Consider the following 25,920-nt stretch of genomic DNA (forward strand, 5'->3'; position numbering starts at 1 on the left):
TTACGAATCTTTTATATAAACTTTTTTTTTCTTATTTTTTTGTTAAATTTACATTTTTTTATCATTTTATCAAGTTTTTATATATACTAAAAAAAAATTAAATTAAAAAAGGATTGGGAAAAAAAATTAATCGCGTTAATATCCAGGGCTCCCGTCTTTGTTGAGTCTCTGTCGCTTCAGTGGTGGACCTTCAAGCTCCAGTTCGTCCAGCAAGTTTGCTGGGCCACCCATATCCTCTGTGTTTTCCACGTTAACTGTACCACTTTGCGTCGAGTCATCAAGAAGATCTGCCCCTGTGCTCAAAAAGTCATCCACGTTAAACGCATCGCTACCATTGCTGGAACTCACAAGGTTACTTCCGGTGCTTCCATTACTGCCGTTTGTATTTGTGCCAACAGACATTGGCATCTGAGGAATCATGCCACCGCCAGGTGTAGATGTAGAAACTGGGGTTGAGCCTAGCACATTGCCAGTAGTTCCAGTGGTAGAGTTAGGCAAAGAATTGACGTAGTCCATTTCGTACGAAGGATCAATCTTCTGTACCCAATCTTGCACAAGTTGTAAAGATTGGCCTTGAAGGTCCAAATTCCGCGAAATAGAGTCCAAGTCTGTCGTAGTTCCTAGTAAACGAGACTCCATTGGCGATAAGCCACCAACTGAAGTTGGGCCACTGCTAATTCCATTAGGGGTCTGTGCGGATGCCAACGATGGAGCCGGCGAAACTCCACTGGTATTGGATAAGTTATAAGGACTAGGGGCGGAAAGAGTTGGAGTAGTCCTTAAAGACGGGGGTAGTGTCATTAATGAACTTGTCGAAGAAGGCTGTGGAATTCCCAAATTACTTAGGTTGTTGTTATTCGATGATGAAAGTAGGTTTGTTGGAGCCTGCATAGGGTACTGTGCTGTTGGCAAAGCCACTTGATTATTTGAAGCAATTTGGGAATGAGCCGGTAAAAATTCTGATAGGACATTGTCAGCTTGGATGGAGTTGGGTGATATTGGTGAGCCAGCCCCTGTAGCTGATATGACGGATTCAATGCTAGGGCTCCCCAGACTATTATTGTTATTACTATTGTTATTTTTATTATTTTTATTATTGTTGCTAACACTACTCGTGCTAAGTTTTTTAATGCCATAAGTAGACGGTTCTATAGAAGCCGCATTTTGTGGGGAAGAAATGCTTGATATGCTATTTGGCGTGTCGGCCTCTGTAATAATTGGTCTAGATTCGTCAATAGATCCAATACTAGAAATGCGATGATGGCTTGGTGTGAAATTGGATCCCGGGTTGATGTCCTTATCGTTATTACCAGAAGAAATTAATTCTTCGATGGCTGATAGTGTCGCATTGTTAGTTTCAGTATTTGTTGTATCATTTGGTGAAAGCTCAGAAAGCTTGGGCAAGAGCAACAACGGCTGCTTGTGTCCACCAGGAACATTTGAAGCGTCATTGACAAACTTGCCCTGGTTTGTTGTGTAGAGTGAGGCTAAGAAACGCAAAATCTTTTCAAAAGTCTCAGTGTGTGCCTTGTGTCGTTCACGCGATTCGTAGCACTCGCGCCAGAGTAATTCATTATCCTTGCGAATCCGGCTTAAATCATCTGCAATAGCCACCTGGTTGGATTTGATAAACTCAAGTTCATCCAGGAGTTTGTTGAACTCGCCCTCTTCCTCATCATCACTTCCCTTTGAACCTTTGTTGCGCACGATATTGTCCAAGAGGTCTTCACGACCCCGAACAAAGTTAGGTGACTTGAACTGCCACGTTTCGTCAGAAGATTGCATTGCGCCAGAGGTAACATCTTGAACCTTATGCCAGCCATACATGTTGAGTTGTCGTACAAAAGACGAAAAATTGCTATGTTTGAAATACTTGGGGAGAACAATCTTTTCAAATTGTTCGCGACTCAAGACCTGGAAACTCTCGCCATCTGGAGTCCATTGAATATATGCTTCGTTTCCCTTGTCATTAACCATATTCCATAGCTTGAGCACAAATGCAGGCCGGTTTTTCGGACCAGTTCCTGCACCGCGTCGAGACTTTCCAGTAGTAAGACGTTTTGAAGCCGAGCGTTTATGGCCAGAGGCTGCATTGTGATGTGTAAGGTCAGAGCTAATCATTGTTGGAACAGTTACGCTTTTAATATCTGGGGATGGTTGTTGCTGCGGCTGTTGCTGTGGTTGCTGTGAAATGCCATTGCTCTTGGCTGAGTATATGTTATTTGTATACATGCTATTATCAATAGAATTGTCGTTTTGGCTGGGGTTAGATATCGGTCGCGGTATTAACGAAACAGGTAGAGTAGATGTGTTTGGGGCAGTGGACTTTAAGCCGGCGGTGGGAGCAAAAATTTTCCAGTCTTTAGACCAATCGTAATCTTGAACAAGGTCAGAAAGGCGTCGATGAACAGTAGTGTCGCTAAGGGTGTTATTATTGTTAGTTAGCTGAGAGTTGTTATTGTTATTGTCGTTGTTGTTGTTGTTTGATGGCGTGAGACTGTTTTCGGGCAGGTCTTGGTTGTCAATAAAAGAGATGCGATTGCTTGGAGGAATTTCTCCAGGGAATGTGTTTTGAGGGAAATTGAACTTGGACGAGTTCTCGGAGTTCATGGGCTATCTTTAGGATATGGAGAGACGAGTGTAAAAAGAGAAAAGAAGAAAGGATAAAAATAAGATAATAAAGACTTTTGAGATTTTTTTTTTTTGAGAGGGTATTTCTTTTAGGTACTACTATAAAGAATGGTGATATTAAATTCTAATATGACCTGCTTTGAAATATAGTTTTTGTACGATTGTGAAGTAGGCCGTACGCTAATTACGCTGGTCAAGTTCTTTGTCCTCAGAAAAAAATTAAAATTAATAAAGTAGCTTTTGAAAATAGACAAGTACTGATTTAAAAGTCAAGCTGGAAAAAACGATATCGAATAGGAGAAATATGTTGCAGTGAGTATTAAACGTTAGTCGTTACAGAGGGTTTCAGAATCAAATGTTTGAAGTCGTGATGTTGCTTTTTTTTATTTCTTTTTTTTTCGCTAAAGATATTTTTTTTTCTCTTTTTGGTCGTAAATGGATACTTGAAGGTACGGTTATATAAGAGAATCCACAAACCAAGACTGATGCGAAATAACAAGAATGGTGATAGTAAGAATGGAGGTTTTTTATTAGTTTTAAAATAACGCTTGAGGTTTTTATACAGATTCCACCCTTTTTAATGAACTAAGTCGTAGTTACTGACAAAAAAAAAGGGAGGTAAAAAAATGAAGATAACAGTCTGTTTTTTTAGACTTAAAAACAGTTGCACGCTTGTTCCTTTCTCAAATGACTTGAGATGTAGATTGAGGGCTTGTGAGCTTGTATTGATTGCTAAGTTTGGGTTGATAGAGAAGAGAAGGATGATGTTACTATGCCATAATTTTTGGTGGTGGTGCTAGCAGTTTTTGGTGGTGGTGCTAGCAGTTTTTGGTGGTTTGGCTTTTTTTTTAAACTTTCAGAAAATTTTTATGTTCAAACCACCTAAGTTACAACAACTGAATAGGCCGAGCAACGGCACAGGCGTCTCCTTTTGAGTAGTTGCGATTTCGCTTTATCGGCAACGGATAAGACGCGGGAAATAAATCTACAAAGTGCCGGAGCGTGGAAGAATCATTTAGGTAGGGAAGCAATCAGTATTTCTACAATGAAATGAGTGAGCCACTTGCACTTAAAAGCAAACGAATGTGAAAACTCAAAACTCAATTCCTCTGCATTCTTAGGAAAGTCCAGACCAATGTAAAATCGGTCACATTTATTTCCGGGCAACGCAGAGCTTGTCTAGGGTTAGTACTAATGCCTATCGTACTAAAAGCCAAATTCAAGTTATCAATAACATGATCATGTAAGTGTAGCTTACTATAAATATGTTGAACTGAATTAAAGCAAAAAAAAAAAAAATTGACATTTAAGACTTAACACTTATGCAATTAAAATTAAAAATATAAATGCAAAAAAAAACGTGCACATCTTTATAAGGCTAACGTAATAATGACCAATGTTAAATACGTTACACTATTTTTTTTGTAAAATAAATAAATGTAACAAATTTAAGGGCTTAACCCTAAATAAATTTTGTGTATGTTGAGGAATTTTAGTTTGGAAACATAAATAAAAAAATTTTCCCGTCCTGCCAGCAACTCAAATGTGACTGTTTGTTTACGCAAGTCGTAGCCACCTTCCCTTTTGAGAAGTAAAAATTTTTTTTGGCTGCCGCCCAAACCCTACACCCGCAGGCCCAGGTTGGATATTGGTGATGGCACCCTTCAGTCCATCTTTTTTCCTTCCTTTCCGTCGTCTCCTTTATACCTTGAGCAACCTCTTCGACAACCCAGGTTACTGTTCGACACCTCAACAATGACTACGTAAGTAGCGACTAGCTATGATAGTTATTAACATCACCATGAAGAGCAGTTATGTTGGAATTTCATTAGCAATATATACCCGTTTGTAAAGACTGTTGACGGCGATGTGGTCTTTTTAATGTTTATTTTGGCGGCTTGTTCGAAAATTTTTCACTTGATTAATAGAATCCTTTTGAACACAATTTGATGATAGTTTATTAATTCTTGATGATAAATTAGATATCCTTATTGATGAAATATATCATATAACTGCTTGGTGATTTATGTTGTTTATACTGTTATTAACCATGTTGAAATAGTATCATTACTCCCGAATCGCTTCAAAAGCTTTACAAGAGAGAGCAGAAGCAGTCCCTTCAAAAGGCTGCTCAGCTTGCTGCTGACGAGAAGGTGTGTAGAAGAATATTTGATTTTCCTCTTGAGTGCATTTCCACTACTTGAAAAATTCTGATGATGATACCTTTACCAACACGATGTAACTAGCTTCGGCAATGCTGTTATTCATTATACCATCTTTCGGGACTGATTTCTATGTTTTGGACAAGTAGTGGTTTTGGCTTGAAGTGAAATATTTTTAATGCTCGCAAAAACTAACTGAAATTATTAGGCTCTTGAGGCTAAGAACAAGGTCATCTACGAGCGTGCTGCTGCTTACGAGAAGGAGTATGAGGAGGCCAAGCGTGAGATCATTGAGAAGAAGCGTGCCGCCAGAGCTGACGGTTCCTTCTACCTTGCTGCTCAGCCCAAGCTTGTCTACGTTGTCAGAATCAAGGGTATCAACAAGATTCCTCCTAAACCCCGCAAGGTTCTCCAACTTTTGAGACTTCTCCAGATCAACAACGGTACCTTTGTTCGTGTCACCAAGGCCACCGAGGAGCTTCTCCGTCTCGTCGAGCCCTACGTTGCTTACGGTTACCCCAACCTTGCCACTGTTAGAAAGCTCGTCTACAAGCGTGGTTACGGCAAGCTCAACAACCAGCGCATCAAGCTGGACAACTCTACCATCGAGGCTGCTCTTGGTCAGTACGGCATCATCTCCATTGAGGACCTTGTCCACGAGATCTACACTGTTGGCCCCAACTTCAAGCAGGCTAACAACTTCCTCTGGCCTTTCCACCTTTCTAACCCCTCCGGTGGCTGGGGTGTCCCAAGAAAGTTCATTCACTACATTGAGGGTGGTGCTACTGGCAACCGCGAAGAGAACATCAACGCTCTCGTTGAGGCCATGAACTAAATTAATGGTTTTGTGTTAAAATATATACATTTCCTTTTAAAAAAATATTAAAAAAAAGTTGAAGTTGTTTTTTCCGTTGTAATTTAATCATTGTTATTTTAATGAATCTCTTGCTTAAATTTTGGTTTGATTTTCAGTAGTTAAGTTAATGTGGTTAAGAGTTAACGTTAACCACTGTAAATCCCATGTATTAAAAATTAAGGTCTGACATGTGTATTTAAAATAGCTCTCATAAAATAAACGAAACTGCTTTGTTTAACGAGATTTTTTTTTTTTTTTTTTTTTTTAATAGTTAGATAACAATAATTAATAGAGCCCGTAATTTTCTGGGGGGTATCATTGAAATCATTTGTATTACGATAAACCAAAATGAAAAACAAGAGCACATTTTAAAAAATTTAAATAACAAAAATAACAGAAATAACTTAATTAAGGATAATTATTTTAATTTCCTCAAGTTCCGTCGTCGTCGTCATCATCGTGTCTAAGCTCATCGAGTTCCGGTCGGGATTTGGGCTTATGATGTACCATTTTAGGTTAAATCCCTAACCACCTCACTAAATTTCCATCTTTTATCATCAGATAATTTTTTTTTAATAATGAAATTCCCTCTTCCACCTCTCTTTCTATTCTTTTTTTTTTCTTCAAAGTAGAATTTCTTTTTGAATTCTGTTTTACAAACTGTCTTTTTTCATTTTTATCTTTCTGAGATTAATTTTCGAATTTTTTTTATATCGATTTACGTCATTTGGCGTGCTATCTAAGCTTACGACATTACTCACACCTTAGTTTTCAGCGTGTAACCCACAAACTAAAAATCACAAGGTCCCAATTTAACTTACTATGAGCGACTCCACTTTTGAGAAACTTCCGTTGGTGGAAGAAAAGATTGAAGGGGAAATTGTCCCTGAAAATTCCAGCAATGAATCACAAAAGCAACCTAAACCTTCTAAAAAGTCCAAAAAATTTGCGTATCCTTCAGGCGCACGAGCTCTTATTTATTTCTTTGTCTTTATTTCCTTAATTGGCTTTGTTGGTATGTCTAGTATCACTGTTTTTTTTTTTTTTTTTTTTTAATCCTTCTAACAATTGTTTAGCTCGCGTTTGCTTCATTTTCCATGAAGAATTTAACTCCAAAACTAATACAAATGAAGTTAACGTGTCCAAGAGCGATTCCGACAGCATTTCAATTTGGGATATTCTTAGAGGAAAGTGTCCTGGCCGTGATGGAATGAACGAGATGCAAAAGCCAGTCAAGCGGAATGTTATTCTGATGATTTCCGATGGCTTGGGTATGGGCTCTTTGGAAATGATTCACCGTGCTGGTGAGAACAACAATCTTGCTCTTGAGTCACATCTTCTTGGTTTTAGCGCTCCAAAATCTACCAAAACTTCTCACGGCCCTATGGACGACACCGCTATTGCTTGTGGTGTAGATGCCAACAATGGCGAATCTGTTGGTTTGTATGCTAGTGGTCTTCCTAGTGCTTCGCTTATTGAAGCTGCTAAGCAGGCTGGTTATCGTACTGGTGTTGTTGTCACATCCCGCATTACTGATGATACCCCAGCCGCATTTACTTCACATGTTCGTAGCGTTTTGGATCCTTCTTTGATTGCCCAGCACCAGCTTGGTATGTACCCTCTTGGCCGCAATGTCGATCTTCTTATTGGTGGTGGACGATGTGCATTCCTCCCTAATTCTACAAAAGAAAGCTGCAGAGTTGATACCAAGGATCTTTGGAATTATGCTGAAACCAATGGTTGGACCGTTGTTAAGAACATGCAGCAGTACATTGGACTTAACCATGGAACTAATGTTTCTCTTCCTCTCATTTCTCTTCTATCTGAGACTGATTTCCCCTTTGAGGTTGACCGTGACCAGACCAAATACCCTTCTCTTGATTCCACTACACTTACTGCTCTCCGTTCTTTGGCTGAGGCTTCTAAGGATTCTGATCGCGGGTTCTTTTTGGTTATTGAAGGAAGCAAGATTGACAATGCTGCCCACGATAATGATCCTGTTGCACAATACCACGAAGTTATGGCTTATGATCGTGCATTCCAGACAGTTCTTGATTTTGCCAAGGACTCAAGTGTCGAAACTGTTGTTCTTTCTATTTCAAACCATGATACCGGCAACTTGAAGGTTCTTAAAAGCGAGAATGCTGTTCCTAACAGATTTTCTAGTGCTTCAAAATCATGTAGTTACATTGTTGATACTCTTGCTGAGAATAGTATTTGTGCCAATTCTCCCGATGCTTCTGTTCGTGTTTCCAAAATGTTTGAAGAGTTTCTTGGAATTACTGATCTGACTGAGGAGGAACTTAATACTATTGTTAGTGCGCTTGATTCAACACCAGGTACTCGTACTAAAGCCATTTCTCGTATTGTTTCTTCACGCTCCGGACTTGTTTGGTCGTCTGAGGATCACACTGTTGAGTCTACTCCTGTGTTTGGTTATAGCACTAACGAAAGGGTTTCTCGATTTTTATCGCACTTCTTCAGAACATATGCTAAGTCACCTTCTCAGATTTCCCGTGTTCTTGAGCGTTTGATGCATATTGATCTTGCTGGTGTTACCAAGCAACTTAATAAGGCTAGCAAGGAGCCCAAATATAAAGGATTTTCTAGGGATAATGAACCTGAGTCTGACTGGATGGGTTTCAATATGGCTGGCTATCGTTCCATGATGGACCGTCCTTGCTCTGGCTACAGAAAATAAGTTGAACCATTTAAGTTAAAGACAAGTATAGTAGTTTTAGTTGAATTTTTAATAAATTAATATTTTATAAAAAGTGTATGGAAGTGTATTTGAATTCAAGTATAATTTGATATATATATGACTCAATGAACTTTTTTTTTTAGAAAATGATTACAAAATTGCTTTTAGTATGGTTTTAGTTTTTTTTTTATCTATCAATATTGAGCAATATTATATTATGTTTTACAGGGGATAAAGTATAGGAGAATATTATAATTGCTCAGAGCATTTTTCTTTTTTAAAAATTTTAAAAGTATCATTATTGGAGAAAATTGGGAAATTAGAATCAAAACTGGACCACACAACACACCAACCAACCAACCAACCAACCGGCCAACAACAACAACAACAACAACAGCAACCATTCGGCCCAGTTTAAAAATTTGAGGGATATTATGAACTTATTTTAAATAGTTAAATTGAAAATAAAAAAATGGCTCTTTTGTTTAGTTTCATTTTTCATTTTTTATTTTACGATTTTCTTGTATTTTTTTATTTTTTGTGTTTTGTGTTTTTTGTTGTAACTGTTGGTGGGACAAGAGTATCGATATGGGTATCCCATAATTTAGTACCTAATTGATGGCTATAATTTATTAAAGGTATATATCTTTTAATATACCTTCCATACAGAACTTCTTTAGTACAACAAATAAAACGGTTGTTGTTGAGGGTGAAGAGTAATTTAAATGTTGATAGAGAGTAGAGGGTACAATATTAAGTATATTTTAGTTGAGGGGGGGTGAAGCAGAAACAAATTGTATAATTTACATCGTTAAAGAAGAAAAATTTCAAAAATCAATTCCAAGATATTAGTTTTTCATTTTTTTTTATATATTTTGTATATTTTTAGGATTAAAATGCTAGAATTACGAAAGGAGCTATTTGCTGCTTTAAAAAAGTATTTTTGGAGGTCATCACCACAACTCACCCCAATCACCCTTTTAAGCCGCAATCTCCTCACGCTTCCAGCCGGTAGGCTTAGGGCATGAGAGATCAACAGTTGGCTGAGGAGTATGTTCATGATCATCAATTCTCAGAGCATAAGGATTTCTATCATGAGTTTGGTCCAGGTTGCCAAAAGTATGGTTCACTTCTCTGTGCTTAGACTCATCAGCGCGGACGTACAAAATGAGATCGTACATGGTGGCAGAGTCAGACATATGCCAGTATTCCTTGGCAATCTTGGGGACAGGAAGGTTCTTCCACTCATTGAGACGGCCAGCCTCAATGTCCTCAATGCAACGTGTGTATGTGACAATGGCCTCTTCCTCGAGGTAGCCAACAAAGCGGTGGCAAATGCGGGGCATGATAAGATAGGCAATAAAGAAGAGGTTGTAGAAAACACCCTGGGCGCCAATGAGCATGAGACGCATGAAGAAGCCAGGCTTATAAAGCTTCATAAAGGTAAGAAGATGCATGCGCTCATTGTAGGCCTCATCAAGAAGGGTTTCAATCCAGGCCTTATCGCGGCGCATGAGACGAAGTGAGTGAAGATGACGAAGAGTTCCGCCAACCATACCGGGGACACCGGCCACAGATTCAAGGAAGATAAATCGCATGAGCCATCTGCGAGGAGTCATAAGGTATTTGGAGTCATTTTCCTTGCCAGGAGGAGGGTGGGCATAGCCAGTAAAGAGATCAAAAGTTGAACGAATTGTCAATAGAGTTCTGCGAGCAATTCTATCAGCCAAGTTTTCAGGAACATGATGAGCAACACCGACTTTCAGGAGTTGTTCTTTAGTTGCACCTGGATGTTCAAAGGTGACACAAAAGCGGTCTTCTTTGCTTTGCTGGGTGACATTAGCATTGTTTTCATATTCATTGAGATCAGCCAGAGACTTTTTCCAGTCAGAATGAACAGTTTTTTGAAATGCATAAGTAGAAGGGGTAGAAGAAAATGCACGAGCACAAAGGAGAGTAGAAGTTCCAAGTCTGTAAGAAACAGGCTTGGACATTCTTAAAGACATTGAAAACATTGTTGTGATTGATTAATTGATGGGGATGATTAGAAAGGTGAAGATGGATGTAAAGGATGAATGATAGAAGGAAGGGAGAAAAAATAAAAAAATTTGAAACCATGATTATTTAAAGGCTTTTATATATGATTGAATTGTTTAAGGAACTAAGATTCGTGTGTGTGTGTGTGTGTGTGTGTGTGAATGGGTAGAGACAACGGGAACATTTGGGGGTGTATTTTTTTTTACTCATTCAATTCCGTATTTAGAAAATTAGATTTTGAATATTTGGGGTTCCGAGAAAAGAAGTTACATTTTGGGAGGGGGGAGGAAGGGATTTAGTTATTAGAAACTGTGTGTGTGTATTACGGGAATAGTTATTTGTTACTAGCTTAGAAGATTAAACAGAATATTGAAAAGAAGAAGAAGAAGAAGAGATAGAAACAGAATAAATAAAAGAGCACTTTTTTTGGTAATTTTTGGTAACTTTGGTACCGAAGGGGACCCGGAACGTGGGAAAAACTCAGATAGTTTTTGTGTAATGAAGTGAGAAATAAACGGATCCTGAAGAAGAACGGAAAAATACTCTTTTTATTTTTTTTTTATTTTTAATATGTTGTAATGATGATGATGATGATGATTATGGAGAAAAAAATAAAATATAATTCAAGAATATTTCAAAAAAACAAAAAAAAAAAATGGCATTTGCATCAAAGCCCTAATTTTCACCAATAGAAGAAATAATAAATGGAATTAAAAATAAAAAAAATAAAATAAAAAAACGGTTTTTCCGGGTGGTTGAGAAATAAATTTCAGGTGCGGCTTTGGATTGAGGCAGTTCCACAGTCACCAATTAATACATGCTTATGTAACACATACACACACATAGAGACACCGGAAAAACTTCAGCCGCAAGACAGGAGTTTTTTCAATTTCAAAACAACAAAATAAAATAAAACAAAAATTTTGGTTATTTTTTATCAAGAATTTCGTCAGGAACAAAAATCCTAGGCCGCGGGAAAAAAAAATTATTACTATCGATTTATTGTTGTTAATATAGAAGTAGTAGATTGTGTATATATCAATGGTCAGTGTTGTTGTTGTTACGGAAACTTTAGATACATAGACAATCCAGGGACTAAAGACATAAATAAATACATTTGTGTGCGGGAACACAAAAAATCCTTCAAGTTTTGTTGTAGCTACTAGAGAATTTATTATTATTATGTCATGTGTGGGAAAAAAAATTAAATTAAATTAAAATAAAAATAAAAATAAAAACACCAGGCACATACAGGAACACGCGGTTGACCATTCCGGCTTTGGTGATACGCTGGACAACCCGCTCGGGAAATACGTTTGCAGGTTGAGGGCCAGATGTGCGATGAGGTTGGTTTGAATTAATTTTTTTTTTTTTTTTTTTTTTCATTTAGATATCGAGGAAGAAAAAAAAGAAGTTTAAAAAAAAATTATATGTTTGTGTACATTCACCCACACAGAATGTGCGATGAGGGTGTTAACTAAGTAAGCTGATGTAGAATATTAGAGAGATTCGGTCCGAATATTGCCAAACTGGTTAAAGAAAAAAAAAAAGGAAGAAAGAAAGAAAGAAAGAAAGAAAGAAAGAAAGAAAGAAAGAAAGAAGATGAAGAAAAAAGAAAAAAAAATCAGATGTTGTAATTTTTGAAAGAAACAAAAAAAAAAATTAAAAAACAGAGATAACAAATAGATGAAATAATAATATTTAAAATTATGTCTGGGTAATTTAACTTGTTGTTGTTTCTTCATGAAAAAAAAAAAAAATTCAAATCTATTTAGTTTAAGAAATAATTTTTTTTTTTGAGTTTAATTCAATAAAAAAAAAAGACTTTTTCCCTTAATTTTATTTTTCTGCTTAGTTGAGAAAATTGGATACCTAATTGGGGGGAAAAAAGAGAGAAGAAAATTTCCTACAAATGGGTGAAAAAATAATAACAATAATGATAATAAAAATATTAAAGAGATTGAGTTAAATGACATAAAATAAAAAGATTTTAAATTTAATTTTAAGAAATATGATTAAAGAGAAATTAAACAAAATAAAAAATAAAAAAATAAAAAGTATATCTTGACGAGCAATTTATCAATAAAACGTGGGTAATTGAGCAAGATATTGAGAAAGATAAAGTATAGTCAAAAAAAAAAAAAATAAAAAAAAAAAACAGTTTTCATAATGACCACGAGAAGTGACAAAGACCGTTATTAGTATTAAAGAATTCTCAAAATTTAAGACTGGGGTAGTTTTTTTTTAAAAAAAAAAATTCAAATCACAACAAGTCTTGGGTTCGGGATGGTCATTCTTAGTTTTTTTTTTTTTTTTGAAGTTTCTTGATTTAAGAAAATTTTTTTGATTTTTTTTTTCTCAAGAGCATCCTATGAGCATATTTCATTTCCACTCGGGACCGTTGGTTATAGAACGTTTTTTTACGGAGATTGATTTGAAAAAGGATAACGACGTTAAATGGGAATAAGAATTAAAAAAAAAAAAAAAAAAAGAGAAAAAAAAACATTTGTGTAAGAATCCTAAAAAATATAAGAAGAAAATTGATTACAATCATATATTGAATTTGTGTAGGGAATCGGAGATGTAGTTTAAACCTTTAAAGATTGGCTGGATAATTAATTGCAAGGCTTGATTAATGTCACCAACTAAGTCTTTGACCGTTTTATCGGCCCTAAACGAAGAAAATAACAATCAAGAAAAGGGGTCTGTGTGAATTTTAAAAATCAATTTCAATATAAATAGTGAATGGAAAGTCATAAGTTTAAAAAAGTTTTCAATATATATATATATATTTTTTTTATATCTAGTTTATAAAAAAGTTTTTTTTTTACATTACATTAACAGAAAATCATAAAATCATAAAGGCATCAAACAAATATTAAAAGGGGAAAAATAAAAAAAAAATTGTGAGTTAAAATGAATGAAGAAAAAATGACAAAGATAAAATGTTTTAAGCAGCAATTTCATTGCGCTTCCAGCCAGTAGGCTTGGGTGCACTCAAGTCAGCTGTTGGTTGAGGAGTGTGATGATCTTCAATCTTAAGAGCATAAGGATTTCTGTCGTGGGTTTGGATAAGATTTCCAAAAGTGTGGTTGACTTCTCTGTGCTTGGATTCATCAGCACGAACATAAAGAATCAAGTCATAAATAGTGGAATTCTCAGGCATATTCCAGTACTGCTTGGCAATATCAGGAGCAGGAGCAGTGCGCCACTCATTGAGACGACCAGCCTCAATGTCCTCAATGCAACGGGTGTATGTGACAATGGCCTCTTCCTCAAGGTAGCCAACAAAGCGGTGGCAAATGCGGGGCATGATAAGATAGGCAATAAAGAAGAGGTTGAAGAAAACACCTTGGGCACCAAGAAGCATGGCACGCATAAAGATACCAGGGTTGTAAAGTTTCATAAAGGTAAGAAGATGCATGCGCTCATTGTAAGCTTCCTCGAGAAGAGTTTCAATCCAGGCCTTATCGCGGCGCATGAGACGAAGTGAGTGGAGATGGCGGACCATACCACCAACCATACCTGGAACACCAGCAACGGATTCAAGGAAAACAAAGCGCATGAGCCATCTGCGAGGAGTCATGAGGTATTTGGGGTCATTTTCCTTACCTGGAGGAGGATGTGCGTAACCAGTAAAGATGTCAAAAGTAGAACGAATTGTTAACAAAGTTCTTCTGGCAATGCTATCTGCAATGTTTTCAGGAACATGGTGAGCAACACCAACCTTCTTAAGTTGGTCAATGGTTGCATCTGGGTGGTCCCAGGTGATGACAAAGCGTTCATCCTTTTTGCCGCCAATAATTTTGTTTTCATTCTTATCGTACTTTTCATCAGCCAAGGTCTTTTTCCAAGAATCACACTCGAGGACTTTTTGGGAACTTAGAGTGCAAGGTGAGGAAGACAAGTAGCGAGTAGAGATGGCAGAGGAAGAGCGAAGGAATTGATTACCCAAGATAGTCTTGATACCAACTCTTGAAGTAGATAGCAAGATTGGGGAAGATGTTGAAAGACTTAACATTGTTAATGTGTAAGTTTGTAGTGGATGTTAATTGTTAATTGATGATTGTTATTTGTGTTTGTGTTTGTGTGAGTGTGTGTGTGATGAAGAGAAAGAGAGAGGGAAATAAAAAAAAACATGTTCAAGGAGGTTTAATGAGTTCCTTTTATATAAAAATTTAAATCAAATCAATAAATTACTATCAAGGTTTTGTGAGCAATTTTTATTTTTTATTTTTATTTTTTTTAGTTTCCAAAGCAGGACTTTCAATTCCGCTTAGGGTTCTGCTTCAATTCCCATAATAGTGTATATAAGATATATATTTGTTTGGAGAATTTTCGAAAAAAAAAAATAATTTTTAAATAAAATAAAAAATAAAAATAAAAAAAACGTGCGGCTTGTGTGTTTAGCCATGCGACTAACGCACATGTCCCAGAACGGTTAAAGTATTTAGTAATTGTAAGCACAGGCATTTGCCAAAGCCCAAGGGTGCGGCTGTAGTTCCTTAGGTAAGCCCCCCAGATTTTAGCTAATCTGTGACACTAAGCAGCGAAAAAAAGCAGGGAATTCCAGACGGGTTCATACGGGGACTTTCGGGTATAGAAGAAAAAGAAGAACAACAACAAGTAGAAGAAATTGTGAATATTCATAAACATAATCATTATAGTCATCACAAGATCGGTCAGCGGTTCAGCTGCAAATAGTAGCTATTAGAATATATAGAGAAAGAGAGTGAAAGAGAGAGTGAGAGAAAGAAGTTAATCAATCAGCATGTCTTTAAAACGTCATTGTTGCTAATGATGGGTTTTTTTAACGGCCTTCCCACAAAGGATGGTAGATTTATTACAATTTTTGCGGTTAAAAAAGGTTATAATAATAGCAGAAAGGAGTAAATATTATTATTATTATTATTATTATGATTATGATTATGGATAGAATGAATATCTTCTTCTTTTTCTTCTTCTTATTTTATCACTACATTATTCAAACTTGAATGGTCATAATGAAAATCAAAGAAATAAAGGTTATTTTAATTTTAATATATAATATATATAAATATATGTGGATAAAATAAAATAAAATAAAATAAAAAAAGGAAGAAAGAAAGAATGTAAAGTCATCTATAGTTAGTAACTTAAGAGAAGTTCTTTATGTTTTTTAGTTAAATGAGTAAAACGTATTCGTCTGAGTCAGAAGAAAGAAAGAAAAAGGACATCTTGGCCAATTAATTATTATTATTATTATAATAATAATATTATTAAATTGATAGATAAATAAATTATTACAAAATAAATATGAATTGAAAAGACTTTGAGACTTTGATTATAAAAAAAAACAATTTTATTATATTTATGAATGAATGAATGAATGAATGAATCGAAATGTAATTTATTTAATTCATCTGACCTACACGATAAGTTCCATAGTCAACTGTAATTTTATTTAGTTATTAAGCTCGGCCGGCTTGCTTAGTAAACAAATTTGTGAATTTTTTTTTTTTAATTATCATTACAAGTAATTTTACAAAGAAACATTTTGGTCTTTTATTTTAATTTTTTTTTTTTTATTCCCTCTTTTTTTTTTTTTTTCTTTCTCTTTTGCTTTTGTTTTTGTTTTTTTTTTGTAGATTAATTCAATTATTATCTCAATGCTGGGTTTTAATAAAATAAAATAAAATAAAATGCTGAATTTACTATCTAGAAAAAATACAACTTAACTTGTAGGATTAGGTACCCCGCTCATGGGGTTAGCCAAAACCCGAAGATTGATTTTAACTTTGTTTGCTTCAACAACAACAAAAAGCGGGTTTTTTTTTTTTATGTTAAACACAACAATAATGGAGAAACACAAAAAAAAAAAAAAAAAAAAATTCTAATCTACAATCTTAAACAAGGGAAATAAAGGGAAGGGGTAGTTGGAAGAAATAATTTTAAGCCTAGTTTAATAATAATGGCAACTAATGAATAATACCTTAATTATCATTGCTCAAAGATAATAATAATAATAATAATAATAATAATAAATTTCAATTGTTTATTTTTATTTTTATTTTGAGATATATATATTTCATTCTCGAGGAAGACCTTTCAAAAAAAAAAAAAAAAATTTGAAAATTTGAAAATTTGAAAATTTGAAAAATAAAATAAATTTTAAAAATAAATGTTAAAAAGTTAAATTGTTTCTTTAATTATTGTATTTTTTTTTTTTTGTTATAAAAAGAAAATCCTTCAAAAAGTTTTCATGTTTTATAGTACCCGAAAAAAGTTTCCCGTTGACGGGACTTGAAATTCCCCTGAAAAAGAAAAAATAAAGATACAGATACAGGTTTTTTTTTTTTTTTTTTTCAATTCATTCAAAGTCATGATCGTGATCTTTGAAACATCTACAAAAGTTCATAACATTGAGAAAAAAAAATAAAAAAGGTGATATCTTAAATGAAAAAATAAAAAAAACAAAATACATTTTAAGCGGGAATCAAAAGTCCCGTTAAAGGAATCATTTAATTCCCGAAAGAAGAAAGTTGAGGAATAACAAAAAAAAATTAAAAATTAAAAAGGGAGTCATATAATGTTACATTTATTACCCACGTTTTTTTTTTTTTTTTTTTTAAATTATTTTTTAAAAAAAACAATTGAAGAAAAATGATTCTGTTTAATCCTAACGGAACTTTGTAAATCCCGTGGGGGGACTGATACCAAACCCGAAGATGAACCGAAGGCTTTATAGACATTTTTTTTTTAAAAGTTCAAACTTTTTTTTTTTTTTTTTTTTTTTCAAGTTAACTTTGTTACATTATCTTGTAACAAAACAAAACTTATAAATATAACTTACGACTTAAATTTTATTACATATGTTTGTTCATTTACCCTAACCTTTTAATATACCACGTTTTTAATTTAGACCCCATAAGAAAATTAAAAAAAATTCATTTTTATGGGTGCATCTTCTTCTTTTTTCATATTCACATGCAGGGTGACGTAATCATATAAAAAATCCAACGACAAAAAAGGTGGCTGATTGTTTTTTTTTTTTATTTTTGTCTTCAACGCCGTACGTTGTCAGATTACAAGGCAATTGCCGTTTTTACATATATATATATATACCCACACCAAAAAAAAAAAATAAAAAATAAAAGGCATTGCAGAAATAAAGTTAAATGGAAATAGAAGCAGAAGAAGAAGAAGAAGCAGATGCTGAAGCAGATGCTGAAGCAGATGCTGATGAAAAAAAATCTTAATAGACTTAAGTCAGATTGGCCGGCGGTGGCGGAGTGGACCGACGCATGAATATATATCTTGTTTTAGGTGTCGGAAAGAAAGAAATAACAATTAATACATCATCATCTGGAACAGAGTATATTTTTAGAAAAAAAATAAAAATAAAAAAAAAAGCAATATTCATTTAATGGCTTAGAAGTTGTAAGAATAGGAATAAGAAGAATAATAAGAAGAAGAATTGTCTAGTATATACCTGATGATTGTTGTTGTTGTTGATAGAACAAAACAATACCGTTATTTTTTCAATCAAATTAAATCAAATCAGATCAAATCAGATCAAATTAAATTAAATTAAATTAAATTAAATTAAGTTAAATTAAACCAGCAACAGTAATGTCAGATTTGTCATTGCTGCCAAAATGAAAAAAATTCTTATTCTTATTCTTGTTCTTGTTGTTCTTGTTGTTCTTGTTGTTCTTGTTGTTCTTGTTGTTCTTGTTGTTCTTGTTGTTCTTGTTGTTCTTGTTGTTCTTGTTGTTCTTGTTGTTCTTGTTGTTCTTGTTGTTCTTGTTGTTCTTGTTGTTCTTGTTGTTCTTGTTGTTCTTGTTGTTCTTGTTGTTCTTGTTGTTCTTGTTGTTCTTGTTGTTCTTGTTGTTCTTGTTGTTCTACTAATAGTAGTATTAGTAGTTGTTACTAATACTAGTAGTAACAGAAAAGAAAATAAGTTCCTTGTGATTTTGAACTCATGTGGCAGGCGGCCCTCATAATAACCCTAAAATCAACTACATACAAACTAAGTTCCAATTTGTACATTAATATGATATCAAATTCCTATGAGACCCTTAAATAGAAAGAAACTAAAAAAAAAAAAGAAGAATAATCAATCTATATATTATCATCGAAACTAATATCCGATGACATCTACTGATTGACCCCAAGTATTGCCTGCCTTGTTTATTTGTAAATGATGACTTCAACATTGGAGGAGAGAGAGAAAAAAAAAAAAAAAAAACAAAATAGTGGTGGGCGTATACCAAACCACCGCTTAGAATGGCTGTGCAGCCTTCACAACAATAACAACAACAACACCAAGACATTCCCATAAACAAATAAATACGGCAACAACTGGCTTTTTTTTTTTTTTTTTTTTTTTTTATATTTTTTACAACCTCCCCTTTTTTTTTTTTTTTTTTTTCATTTATTTATTTTGTTTATTTATATTTAATTTCTTTTCTCTTTCCAACTATTCTTGAAAAAAAATAAAATAAACAAATCCAACAAACTTTTAATCTTTTAATATACCCACACACATACACACTCTCATCAATCCATCCATCCATACCATCTGCATTCAAAAATGTCTGGCTACGTATGTTAATCATAATCATAATAAATAACATTCAATCATTTCACAATAAAACCTCATCTTTCTCTCTTTCTAGTATCTAACTTTGGTTATATAGTACGGTCCTCAACAACCTCAACAAGCTTACAATGGTGGCTACCAGTCTCAGGGAGGCTATCCTCCTCAAGGTGGTTATCCTCCTCAAGGTGGCTATCCTCCTCAAGGTGGCTACCAGCAATCTGCTCCTCAGCCTATTTACATTCAACAGCAACAACCCCAGAAAAATGACAGTGACTGCTGCTGTGGTCTTTGCGCCGGTCTCGCGTGCTGCTTATGTCTTGACTGCTTGTTTTAAACAGGATGAATAAACAAGAAAAAAAAAAACTTTTCCCCCCCTATTCTAACGCGTGTTTAATTAATTGAATTCTTTTGTTTATTATCATTATAATATTCATTGGGAATATGAAAATGAAAAAAAAAAAAAAAAAAGATGATGAATGAAGACAATTGTTTTTTTTTTATTTTTTTTTTATTTTGCCTTTTGCCTTTTGCCTTTTGCCTTTTGCTTTTTGAATTTTTATTAATTTATTTTCTAAGAACACTACGATGATGATTTGGACCCGTGTCGATTACTGAATCAATCATAATTATAATAATAATAATGACTTGACACACACGGCGATTCATTTCATTTTTTATTTTTTTTTTTCCCTTCCTAATAGATCAACAACTAAACATTTACATGTTTAATTTTATATTTGTTTCGGTTTCATTTTATTTTTTTTTATGTATTTTTAGAGTTAAAAAAAAAAAAGACTTTTTTTTTCAATAATTTATTATTAACATTATATTATCATAATGAATTGCAAATTGTAATTTGCACTGGTAGATGTTGTTGTACCATACAAAAAATTTATCCAAAATAATGATTTGAAGAATAAGAAAAAGAAGAAGAAGCTGCTATTTTACCAAGAGAGGCAATCTGCCATGAAACTTAAAGGCCAAGATTTTTTTCATAATTTTTTTTTTATTTTTTTTTATTTTTTTTTATTTTTTTCACGTAGCAGCAGCCCACAGATTAATGAACCAATACTCTAACAAGATGATTGCACACACACACACATACATATATATTAACTATAGTTATAATAAAATAGTTACTATAATCAAATAACCTAACCATTACTACAGTATTTTTTTTTTAATACACTCAAGAACTATACCCAAAACCATAAAAAAACTTGTTTGAAATATTCGTCTGCTTGTAAAATATACATGCATTTTATTTAAAATAAACATCTTCTACTGTCGCCCAGCGATTCTCCAGCAAGTCTATTCAGTGGTACTTTTTATATATATATATATATATGTATATCACAAGTTTTATATTGTTTCATCGTAAATTTATTATTTTTTTTTTCATTTTTTTTCATTTTTTTTTTTGTTTCTTTCATCATAATTACATCTTCGTCATAATCTTTTCGTCTCCTTGGAGCAGGTTCTTCTTCTTTTCCCCGTTTTATTAGTAGTAGAATAGTATATTTCATATTGTATCGTGAACCCTTTCCAAATGAAAAAAAAAAACAACAACCTCTTAGGCCTTGACGGTTCTCACGCCAGCCTTGGTGTCCCGGAAAATGGCATCACCCTCAGCGTAACCTCTGCCAGCGCCGAAACCGACACCAAGCCAGACGGGCCATGCTCTTCGTCGGAAAAACAGAACAGATGCAACAACGCCAAAGCCAAAGCCTAGACCGGTTTTGACCAGAGTGTTGGAGATAACGACGTCCCACTAAAATAAAAAAATAAAAAAAAAAAAATTTGAACCTTAAGGTTAGTTCATTTGTTGATAAAAGAAGACAAAAAAAATAAAAAAAAAGTCAATTACGTGTAGGTTTCCACACACTAACACGTCAATTGAATGAACCCACCTTGTCATTGAGAAGAGACTCGGAGGATGGTGTAACGGCGACTTGCTTCTGTTCGACAGCAGACATTTTTGATGTATTTGGATGATGTTAGAAGGGATGGGGGTTTGTGGTGAGGGAGAAGGATTGGCGTATGTGGATTGTTTAAAATCACAAAGTGTGTGGTTGGTGCGAGGGGTTTTTTTAGTGGTGGAACGCAGAAATATAATAAAGAAAATACAAAAGAAAAAAAAAAAAAAAAAAAAAAATCAGCACAGCCGGTTGGGCTAAGAGGAGGCCATCCATTGGCCCATGGAAATTTCACATCAATATGTAACATAAATGTAATTAATCACATGATAATTTTATAAAATTTATATTACATTTAAACACGTAAAATTGTAACAAATATTTTTTTATTTTTTTAATTATTTTTAATTTAATTTAATTTATCCATTTTTATTTTATTTATTTTTTTTAGAATTTCCAGTCAGTGCCTCCTTTAAAAAAAAAAAATTAAAAATAAAAAAAAAATACTCCATTTAAATTTTTTTTTTTTTAGGCTCACAACAAATTCCCTCTTTTTTTTTTTTTTTTTAGAATTTTCAATCACGATTCTTCCTATTTCAGGAATTCTCTTCACATTGTGGAATAAAAATACCCTTTAACCATTCCATTTATTTTTATTTATTATTATTATTATTGATTATCAATTATAAATAAATAAATACCTAAACAATGGCTGCTACTGTCGTGGATACCACCTACTACGAACTCCTCGGAGTCGCGCCAGACGCCACTGAGCTCGAAATCAAAAAGGGCTATCGTAAAATGGCTATCAAATATCATCCTGATAAGAACCTCGATGATCCTAACGCCGATGAAAAGTTCCAAGAGGTATGTTTTTTTTTTTTTTTTTTTCTTCTATCTCTCTCTCTCTCTATTTCCACAAAATCATTATCCACCCACTTGCACCCCCATTTAACTAACTCGATATTCTCATAGATTAGTGAAGCCTATCAAGGTATGCTCACTTACCTTATTCTTTCTTTTTCTTTCCTAACAACTTTTACTTCATCTTAGTCCTCAGCGATAAGGACCTCAGAAAACGCTACAACCAGTTTGGTAAGGACCAAGCTGTTCCTGAAGCCGGTTTCGAAGATCCCTCAGAACTCATCAGCAGTATCTTTGGTGGCGAAGCCTTTTTTGACTTGTATGTGAACCATGAATATTATTATTATTATTATTATTATTATTATTATTATTATTATTATTATTATTATTATTATTATCAACATGCATTCATCACCAAACAAATTTTTTTTTATTTTAACCCTGATATTACATACTACCATCCAATACTAACCCCTTAATTTTTTTTTTCTTCTTCTTCTTCTTTTTTATTTTTTTTTATTTTTTTTTATTTTTTGTTTTTATTTTTACAGAATTGGAGAAATCTCGCTTATTCGTGACATTACGCGATCCATGCAAATTGCTACAGAAGAAGAGGAAGAAGACGAAGAATTTAAACCAGCTGCCACTGCCACAACTTCTTCCACTGATGACCTAGCCACCAAAACTGGCCAACTCGCCATTACAGACGGTTCCACCATAGATGCTACTCCCACTCCTACTCCTTCTTCTACAACAACAACACCTTTGGCTGAAAGCTCCGCATCACACTCCTCACCTTCCGGCCTGCCACACCAGTCCTCCTCATCTTCACCCCCACCACAAAGTGATGTTGATTCCATAGCTTCCTCTGCTACCGATGCCAAGTCTAAGAATAAAGACAAGAAGAAGAAGGGTATTCTTTCCGAAAAACAAAAACAAGAAATTAAAAAGCTCCATGATGAGCGTGATACAGCTCACCAAGAACGCGTTGACAAGCTTGTTGAAAAACTCGTCGAAAGACTTTCCGTCTACACTGAAAGCGACAAGAAACCCGCCGTCACAGAATTCTTCCGAAAACAACAAGCTGATCTTGCCGCAGAGCTCAAAATGGAGTCTTTCGGTCTTGAGCTTCTGCACGCCATTGGCCACACATACTACACCAAGGGTTCCAACTTCCTCAAGTCACAAAAAATGTTGGGCATGGGTGGTGTCTTTGGAAAATTTAAGGAAAAGTACACAGTTGTTAAAGATACCTGGAACACGATATCTAGCGCCATTGATGCGCAGTACACTCTTCAGGACATTGCTAAACTAGAAGAAAAGGGTGACGAACTCACAGACATTGAAAAGGCAGAGCTTGAGCGCCACGCAATGGGCAAGATTCTAGCTGCTGCATGGAACGGTTCGCGTTTCGAGATTCAAAGCGTTCTCCGCGAGGTCTGTGACCGTGTTCTTTCTGATAAATCTGTCCCTGCAACTACACGTATTGACCGTGCCCGAGGCCTTATGATTGTGGGTGACGTGTTCCGTCGTATTGTGCGCTCTCCTGAAGAGGAAGAGGAGGTACGTGTTTTTGAAGACCTTGTACAGGAAGCTGCTGCATCTAAGAAGAAGAAGAAAGAGCACAAGGAAAAGGGAGGATTTTTCCACAAGGAAAAGGGAGAGGAGACTAGTTCTACACCAGTCTCTGGAACTCATTAAGTAAGAAGGATATTTTTGAAGCAAAAGAAAAGGAAAAGAAAAGTACAAAAAAAAAATGTTTTTTTTTTTTAATGTTGACAGATGTTATCAATGATAGGTTTTTTTTTTATTGCAGACCATTGATTTCATCTTTAAATAATGTATGGAATAGAGTAGTCACAAAAAATAATTATGAATTTTTTTTTCTTTTGATATTAGAAATGATCTAATCTTGATGAAAATAAATGAAGAATCAAGAAATGTTATGATTTTTGTTTCTTTTTTAATAAACCGTTATTAGCATGAAGCATTTTCTCTCTTTCATTTTTTTTTTCCCCTTCGACATACCACCACCAAACTTTAACTCTTATGTTCAACAACCCAACACAACACAATATTTCTCACTTACCCTCCAATTTGAATTTTTTTTTTTTTAACAATATGATAAAAAATGAATTCAACTATAAACAAAAAAAAAAAAGAACAAAGTAAAGAAAAAAAAGATTTTATTTCTCCGACACGGGGAATCGAACCCCGATTTCCACGGTGAGAGCGTGAGGTGATAACCATTACACTATATCGGAGTCACGTGGTTAGAAAAAGTATTCTTTAGAACGTACTGTTATTAAAATTATAATTATGCATTATTTCAAAAAATAAAAATTTATAGTTTAATTGTAAGGGGAAAGGGCTGGATGGTGTAAAGGGTAACACATTCGCTCGAAAGCGGAAGATACTGGGTTCGATTCCCAGAATACCCCCTTTTCCTGAGGATGTGTACGGGAGTATACACCTAGACTGAAAAACCATAGGCTACCCTGGTTACAGGAATGCCGACTCTTCCGTACAGTCTAAATAGCCTGCAGGTGATTGCGGGCCGTATCTCTGACGGAAGAGATTAAGAAATACATGGGCGTCCGTGAAGATAAGTGGAAATGGGTTGGGAAGGTTTTGGGACCGACAGACTGGTTCTCCCTGTTCCTCGTAAGCTGGCATCAGGGCCCATCTTCCGGGCTACCGGAGACGCACAGAACAGAAACCACCAGTACTAAAAAGGTACAAATGAAAACCGGCAAGTCACATAGTCAGACAATAAAAGGATAGCGCAGATGCTGATGTTATATAGTTCTATAACCCTTGAATAAAAACAAACAAACAAACATAGTTTAATTGTAAATATTTTTATAAATTTATATGAATAATTGTTATTTGTTTATTTTAAAATTTAATTTTTTTTTAAAATCAAAAAAAAATTTCAAGAAAAAATAACAATGGTTGCCATATTAAGTAATTTAAAAATGTTGCAATTAACATAAAAAAAAATCAAACTTTGTTATTTAAATCTAGTCCTTCCTATAAAAAAATTTCTTTTCTCTCTCTCTCTCTCTCTTTTTTTTTTTTATATATTTAAAATCGACAATTGATCAATTGAAATACAACCTAAATTTTTTTCTTTATGAAAAAAACCTCTTTACAGACCGGCACGACGGTGTTTCTGTGCCTGACCAGCCGGTACTCCTTGCTTAATATCCTCAGCAACAAGCTCGTCAGCACGCACACGAGGTGGAATTGCTTCCAAAACCTTTTTCACAAACTCTTCGTCGGCTGCCGGCAGCACAACAACGCCATTCTCATCGGCAACAATGTAATCACCCGGGTTAATCACTCGCTCCTCATCGGGCGCACCAGCATCTGTCGACTGTGAAGCCACTTTGACCACAAGAGGAGCATCAACTGCAACAACCTTAACAACCTTAGTGGGTGCACAAATCCCAAGACCGTAAGCAAAAACAGGATACCCAAGTGCATTGTGCTCACGTACATCGCGAATCTTACCAAGTACTACAGATCCAACAGCCCCACGGTACTGTGCACGAGTGCTCATCAAACCACCATACAACGCATTCGAAATGCGAGTATATGGGGCAACTGGAATTTGCACAGATGCAGAAGTTCCCAGAACCACAACGCCACCAGCAGGAGCAGTGTCAATGTACCCGCCCTTGACTGCAGGACGCGGGTCGTCGAGCGGCGCATACTCCACGGTATATGCACGGCCGGCCACAGAGCCTGTAGCATCTAGGGTTTTGGAATATTGAACAAGATGAGGAATATAACCGCCATGGGGGATACCATACTTGACGAGAGCATCGGCCACGTCGCAGGGTGTGTACTGGGCCAGGGTCTGGCTGACAGGGTCCTGGGTAGAAGCAGAGGATGAGGAGGAGGACATTTTTCGTAGAGTGCCAATTGTGTAATTAAAGGTTCGAGAGGATAAAGGGATGAGTCTATGGACAGTTTTTTTCATCAAATAAAAGAAATGATCAAGGAGTTATAGTTGGGAACTCTGCTAGATGGGGGGAAAAAGTTTGGAGGGGATTAAGATAGCAGGTACTAAATGGTGGTTTATACGACCAGTTTATGAGAGCTTTTCCCCAGATATCGCCAATTACGTAACCTGGTGTTACAATCTTAAGCCAAAATGACAA

General features: G+C 34.9%; 10 protein-coding genes across 10 annotated transcripts; 4 read left to right on the forward strand and 6 right to left on the reverse strand.

Annotated features, from left to right (window-relative positions):
* Positions 1-135: 135 nt before the first annotated feature.
* SAPINGB_P001590 (uncharacterized protein) lies at positions 136-2,610 on the reverse strand (the record flags this gene model as incomplete). Its single annotated transcript, XM_031996311.1, has 1 exon — positions 136-2,610. The coding sequence occupies one exon, from the start codon at positions 2,608-2,610 to the stop codon at positions 136-138; it is 2,475 nt and encodes an 824-aa protein (XP_031852202.1).
* Positions 2,611-4,386: 1,776 nt separating this feature from the next.
* SAPINGB_P001591 (60S ribosomal protein uL30) lies at positions 4,387-5,628 on the forward strand (the record flags this gene model as incomplete). The annotated part of the gene is made up of 3 exons (XM_031996312.1): positions 4,387-4,394; positions 4,694-4,784; positions 5,002-5,628. 3 exons carry the CDS (start codon positions 4,387-4,389, stop codon positions 5,626-5,628), a joined length of 726 nt encoding a protein of 241 aa, XP_031852203.1.
* An 843-nt stretch (positions 5,629-6,471) lies between these two features.
* On the forward strand, positions 6,472-8,350 carry SAPINGB_P001592 (uncharacterized protein; the record flags this gene model as incomplete). Its single annotated transcript, XM_031996313.1, has 2 exons — positions 6,472-6,664; positions 6,726-8,350. 2 exons carry the CDS (start codon positions 6,472-6,474, stop codon positions 8,348-8,350), a joined length of 1,818 nt encoding a protein of 605 aa, XP_031852204.1.
* A 980-nt stretch (positions 8,351-9,330) lies between these two features.
* SAPINGB_P001593 (uncharacterized protein) lies at positions 9,331-10,365 on the reverse strand (the record flags this gene model as incomplete). Its single annotated transcript, XM_031996314.1, has 1 exon — positions 9,331-10,365. One exon carries the CDS (start codon positions 10,363-10,365, stop codon positions 9,331-9,333), a length of 1,035 nt encoding a protein of 344 aa, XP_031852205.1.
* A 2,972-nt stretch (positions 10,366-13,337) lies between these two features.
* On the reverse strand, positions 13,338-14,408 carry SAPINGB_P001594 (uncharacterized protein; the record flags this gene model as incomplete). The annotated part of the gene is made up of 1 exon (XM_031996315.1): positions 13,338-14,408. The coding sequence occupies one exon, from the start codon at positions 14,406-14,408 to the stop codon at positions 13,338-13,340; it is 1,071 nt and encodes a 356-aa protein (XP_031852206.1).
* A 3,635-nt stretch (positions 14,409-18,043) lies between these two features.
* Positions 18,044-18,418, reverse strand: SAPINGB_P001595 (uncharacterized protein; the record flags this gene model as incomplete). The annotated part of the gene is made up of 2 exons (XM_031996316.1): positions 18,044-18,273; positions 18,400-18,418. The coding sequence occupies 2 exons, from the start codon at positions 18,416-18,418 to the stop codon at positions 18,044-18,046; spliced, it is 249 nt and encodes an 82-aa protein (XP_031852207.1).
* A 544-nt stretch (positions 18,419-18,962) lies between these two features.
* Positions 18,963-19,305, forward strand: SAPINGB_P001596 (uncharacterized protein; the record flags this gene model as incomplete). The annotated part of the gene is made up of 2 exons (XM_031996317.1): positions 18,963-18,974; positions 19,069-19,305. 2 exons carry the CDS (start codon positions 18,963-18,965, stop codon positions 19,303-19,305), a joined length of 249 nt encoding a protein of 82 aa, XP_031852208.1.
* Positions 19,306-20,544: 1,239 nt separating this feature from the next.
* SAPINGB_P001597 (uncharacterized protein) lies at positions 20,545-20,947 on the reverse strand (the record flags this gene model as incomplete). The annotated part of the gene is made up of 2 exons (XM_031996318.1): positions 20,545-20,742; positions 20,882-20,947. The coding sequence occupies 2 exons, from the start codon at positions 20,945-20,947 to the stop codon at positions 20,545-20,547; spliced, it is 264 nt and encodes an 87-aa protein (XP_031852209.1).
* A 648-nt stretch (positions 20,948-21,595) lies between these two features.
* Positions 21,596-23,452, forward strand: SAPINGB_P001598 (uncharacterized protein; the record flags this gene model as incomplete). Its single annotated transcript, XM_031996319.1, has 4 exons — positions 21,596-21,754; positions 21,863-21,881; positions 21,941-22,070; positions 22,303-23,452. 4 exons carry the CDS (start codon positions 21,596-21,598, stop codon positions 23,450-23,452), a joined length of 1,458 nt encoding a protein of 485 aa, XP_031852210.1.
* A 1,450-nt stretch (positions 23,453-24,902) lies between these two features.
* On the reverse strand, positions 24,903-25,664 carry SAPINGB_P001599 (uncharacterized protein; the record flags this gene model as incomplete). The annotated part of the gene is made up of 1 exon (XM_031996320.1): positions 24,903-25,664. The coding sequence occupies one exon, from the start codon at positions 25,662-25,664 to the stop codon at positions 24,903-24,905; it is 762 nt and encodes a 253-aa protein (XP_031852211.1).
* Positions 25,665-25,920: the final 256 nt, after the last annotated feature.

Source organism: Magnusiomyces paraingens, assembly GCF_902498895.1.
Source record: "Magnusiomyces paraingens strain CBS 517.90 genome assembly, contig: contig1, whole genome shotgun sequence".
Classification (NCBI taxonomy): Eukaryota; Fungi; Ascomycota; class Dipodascomycetes; order Dipodascales; family Dipodascaceae; genus Magnusiomyces; species Magnusiomyces paraingens.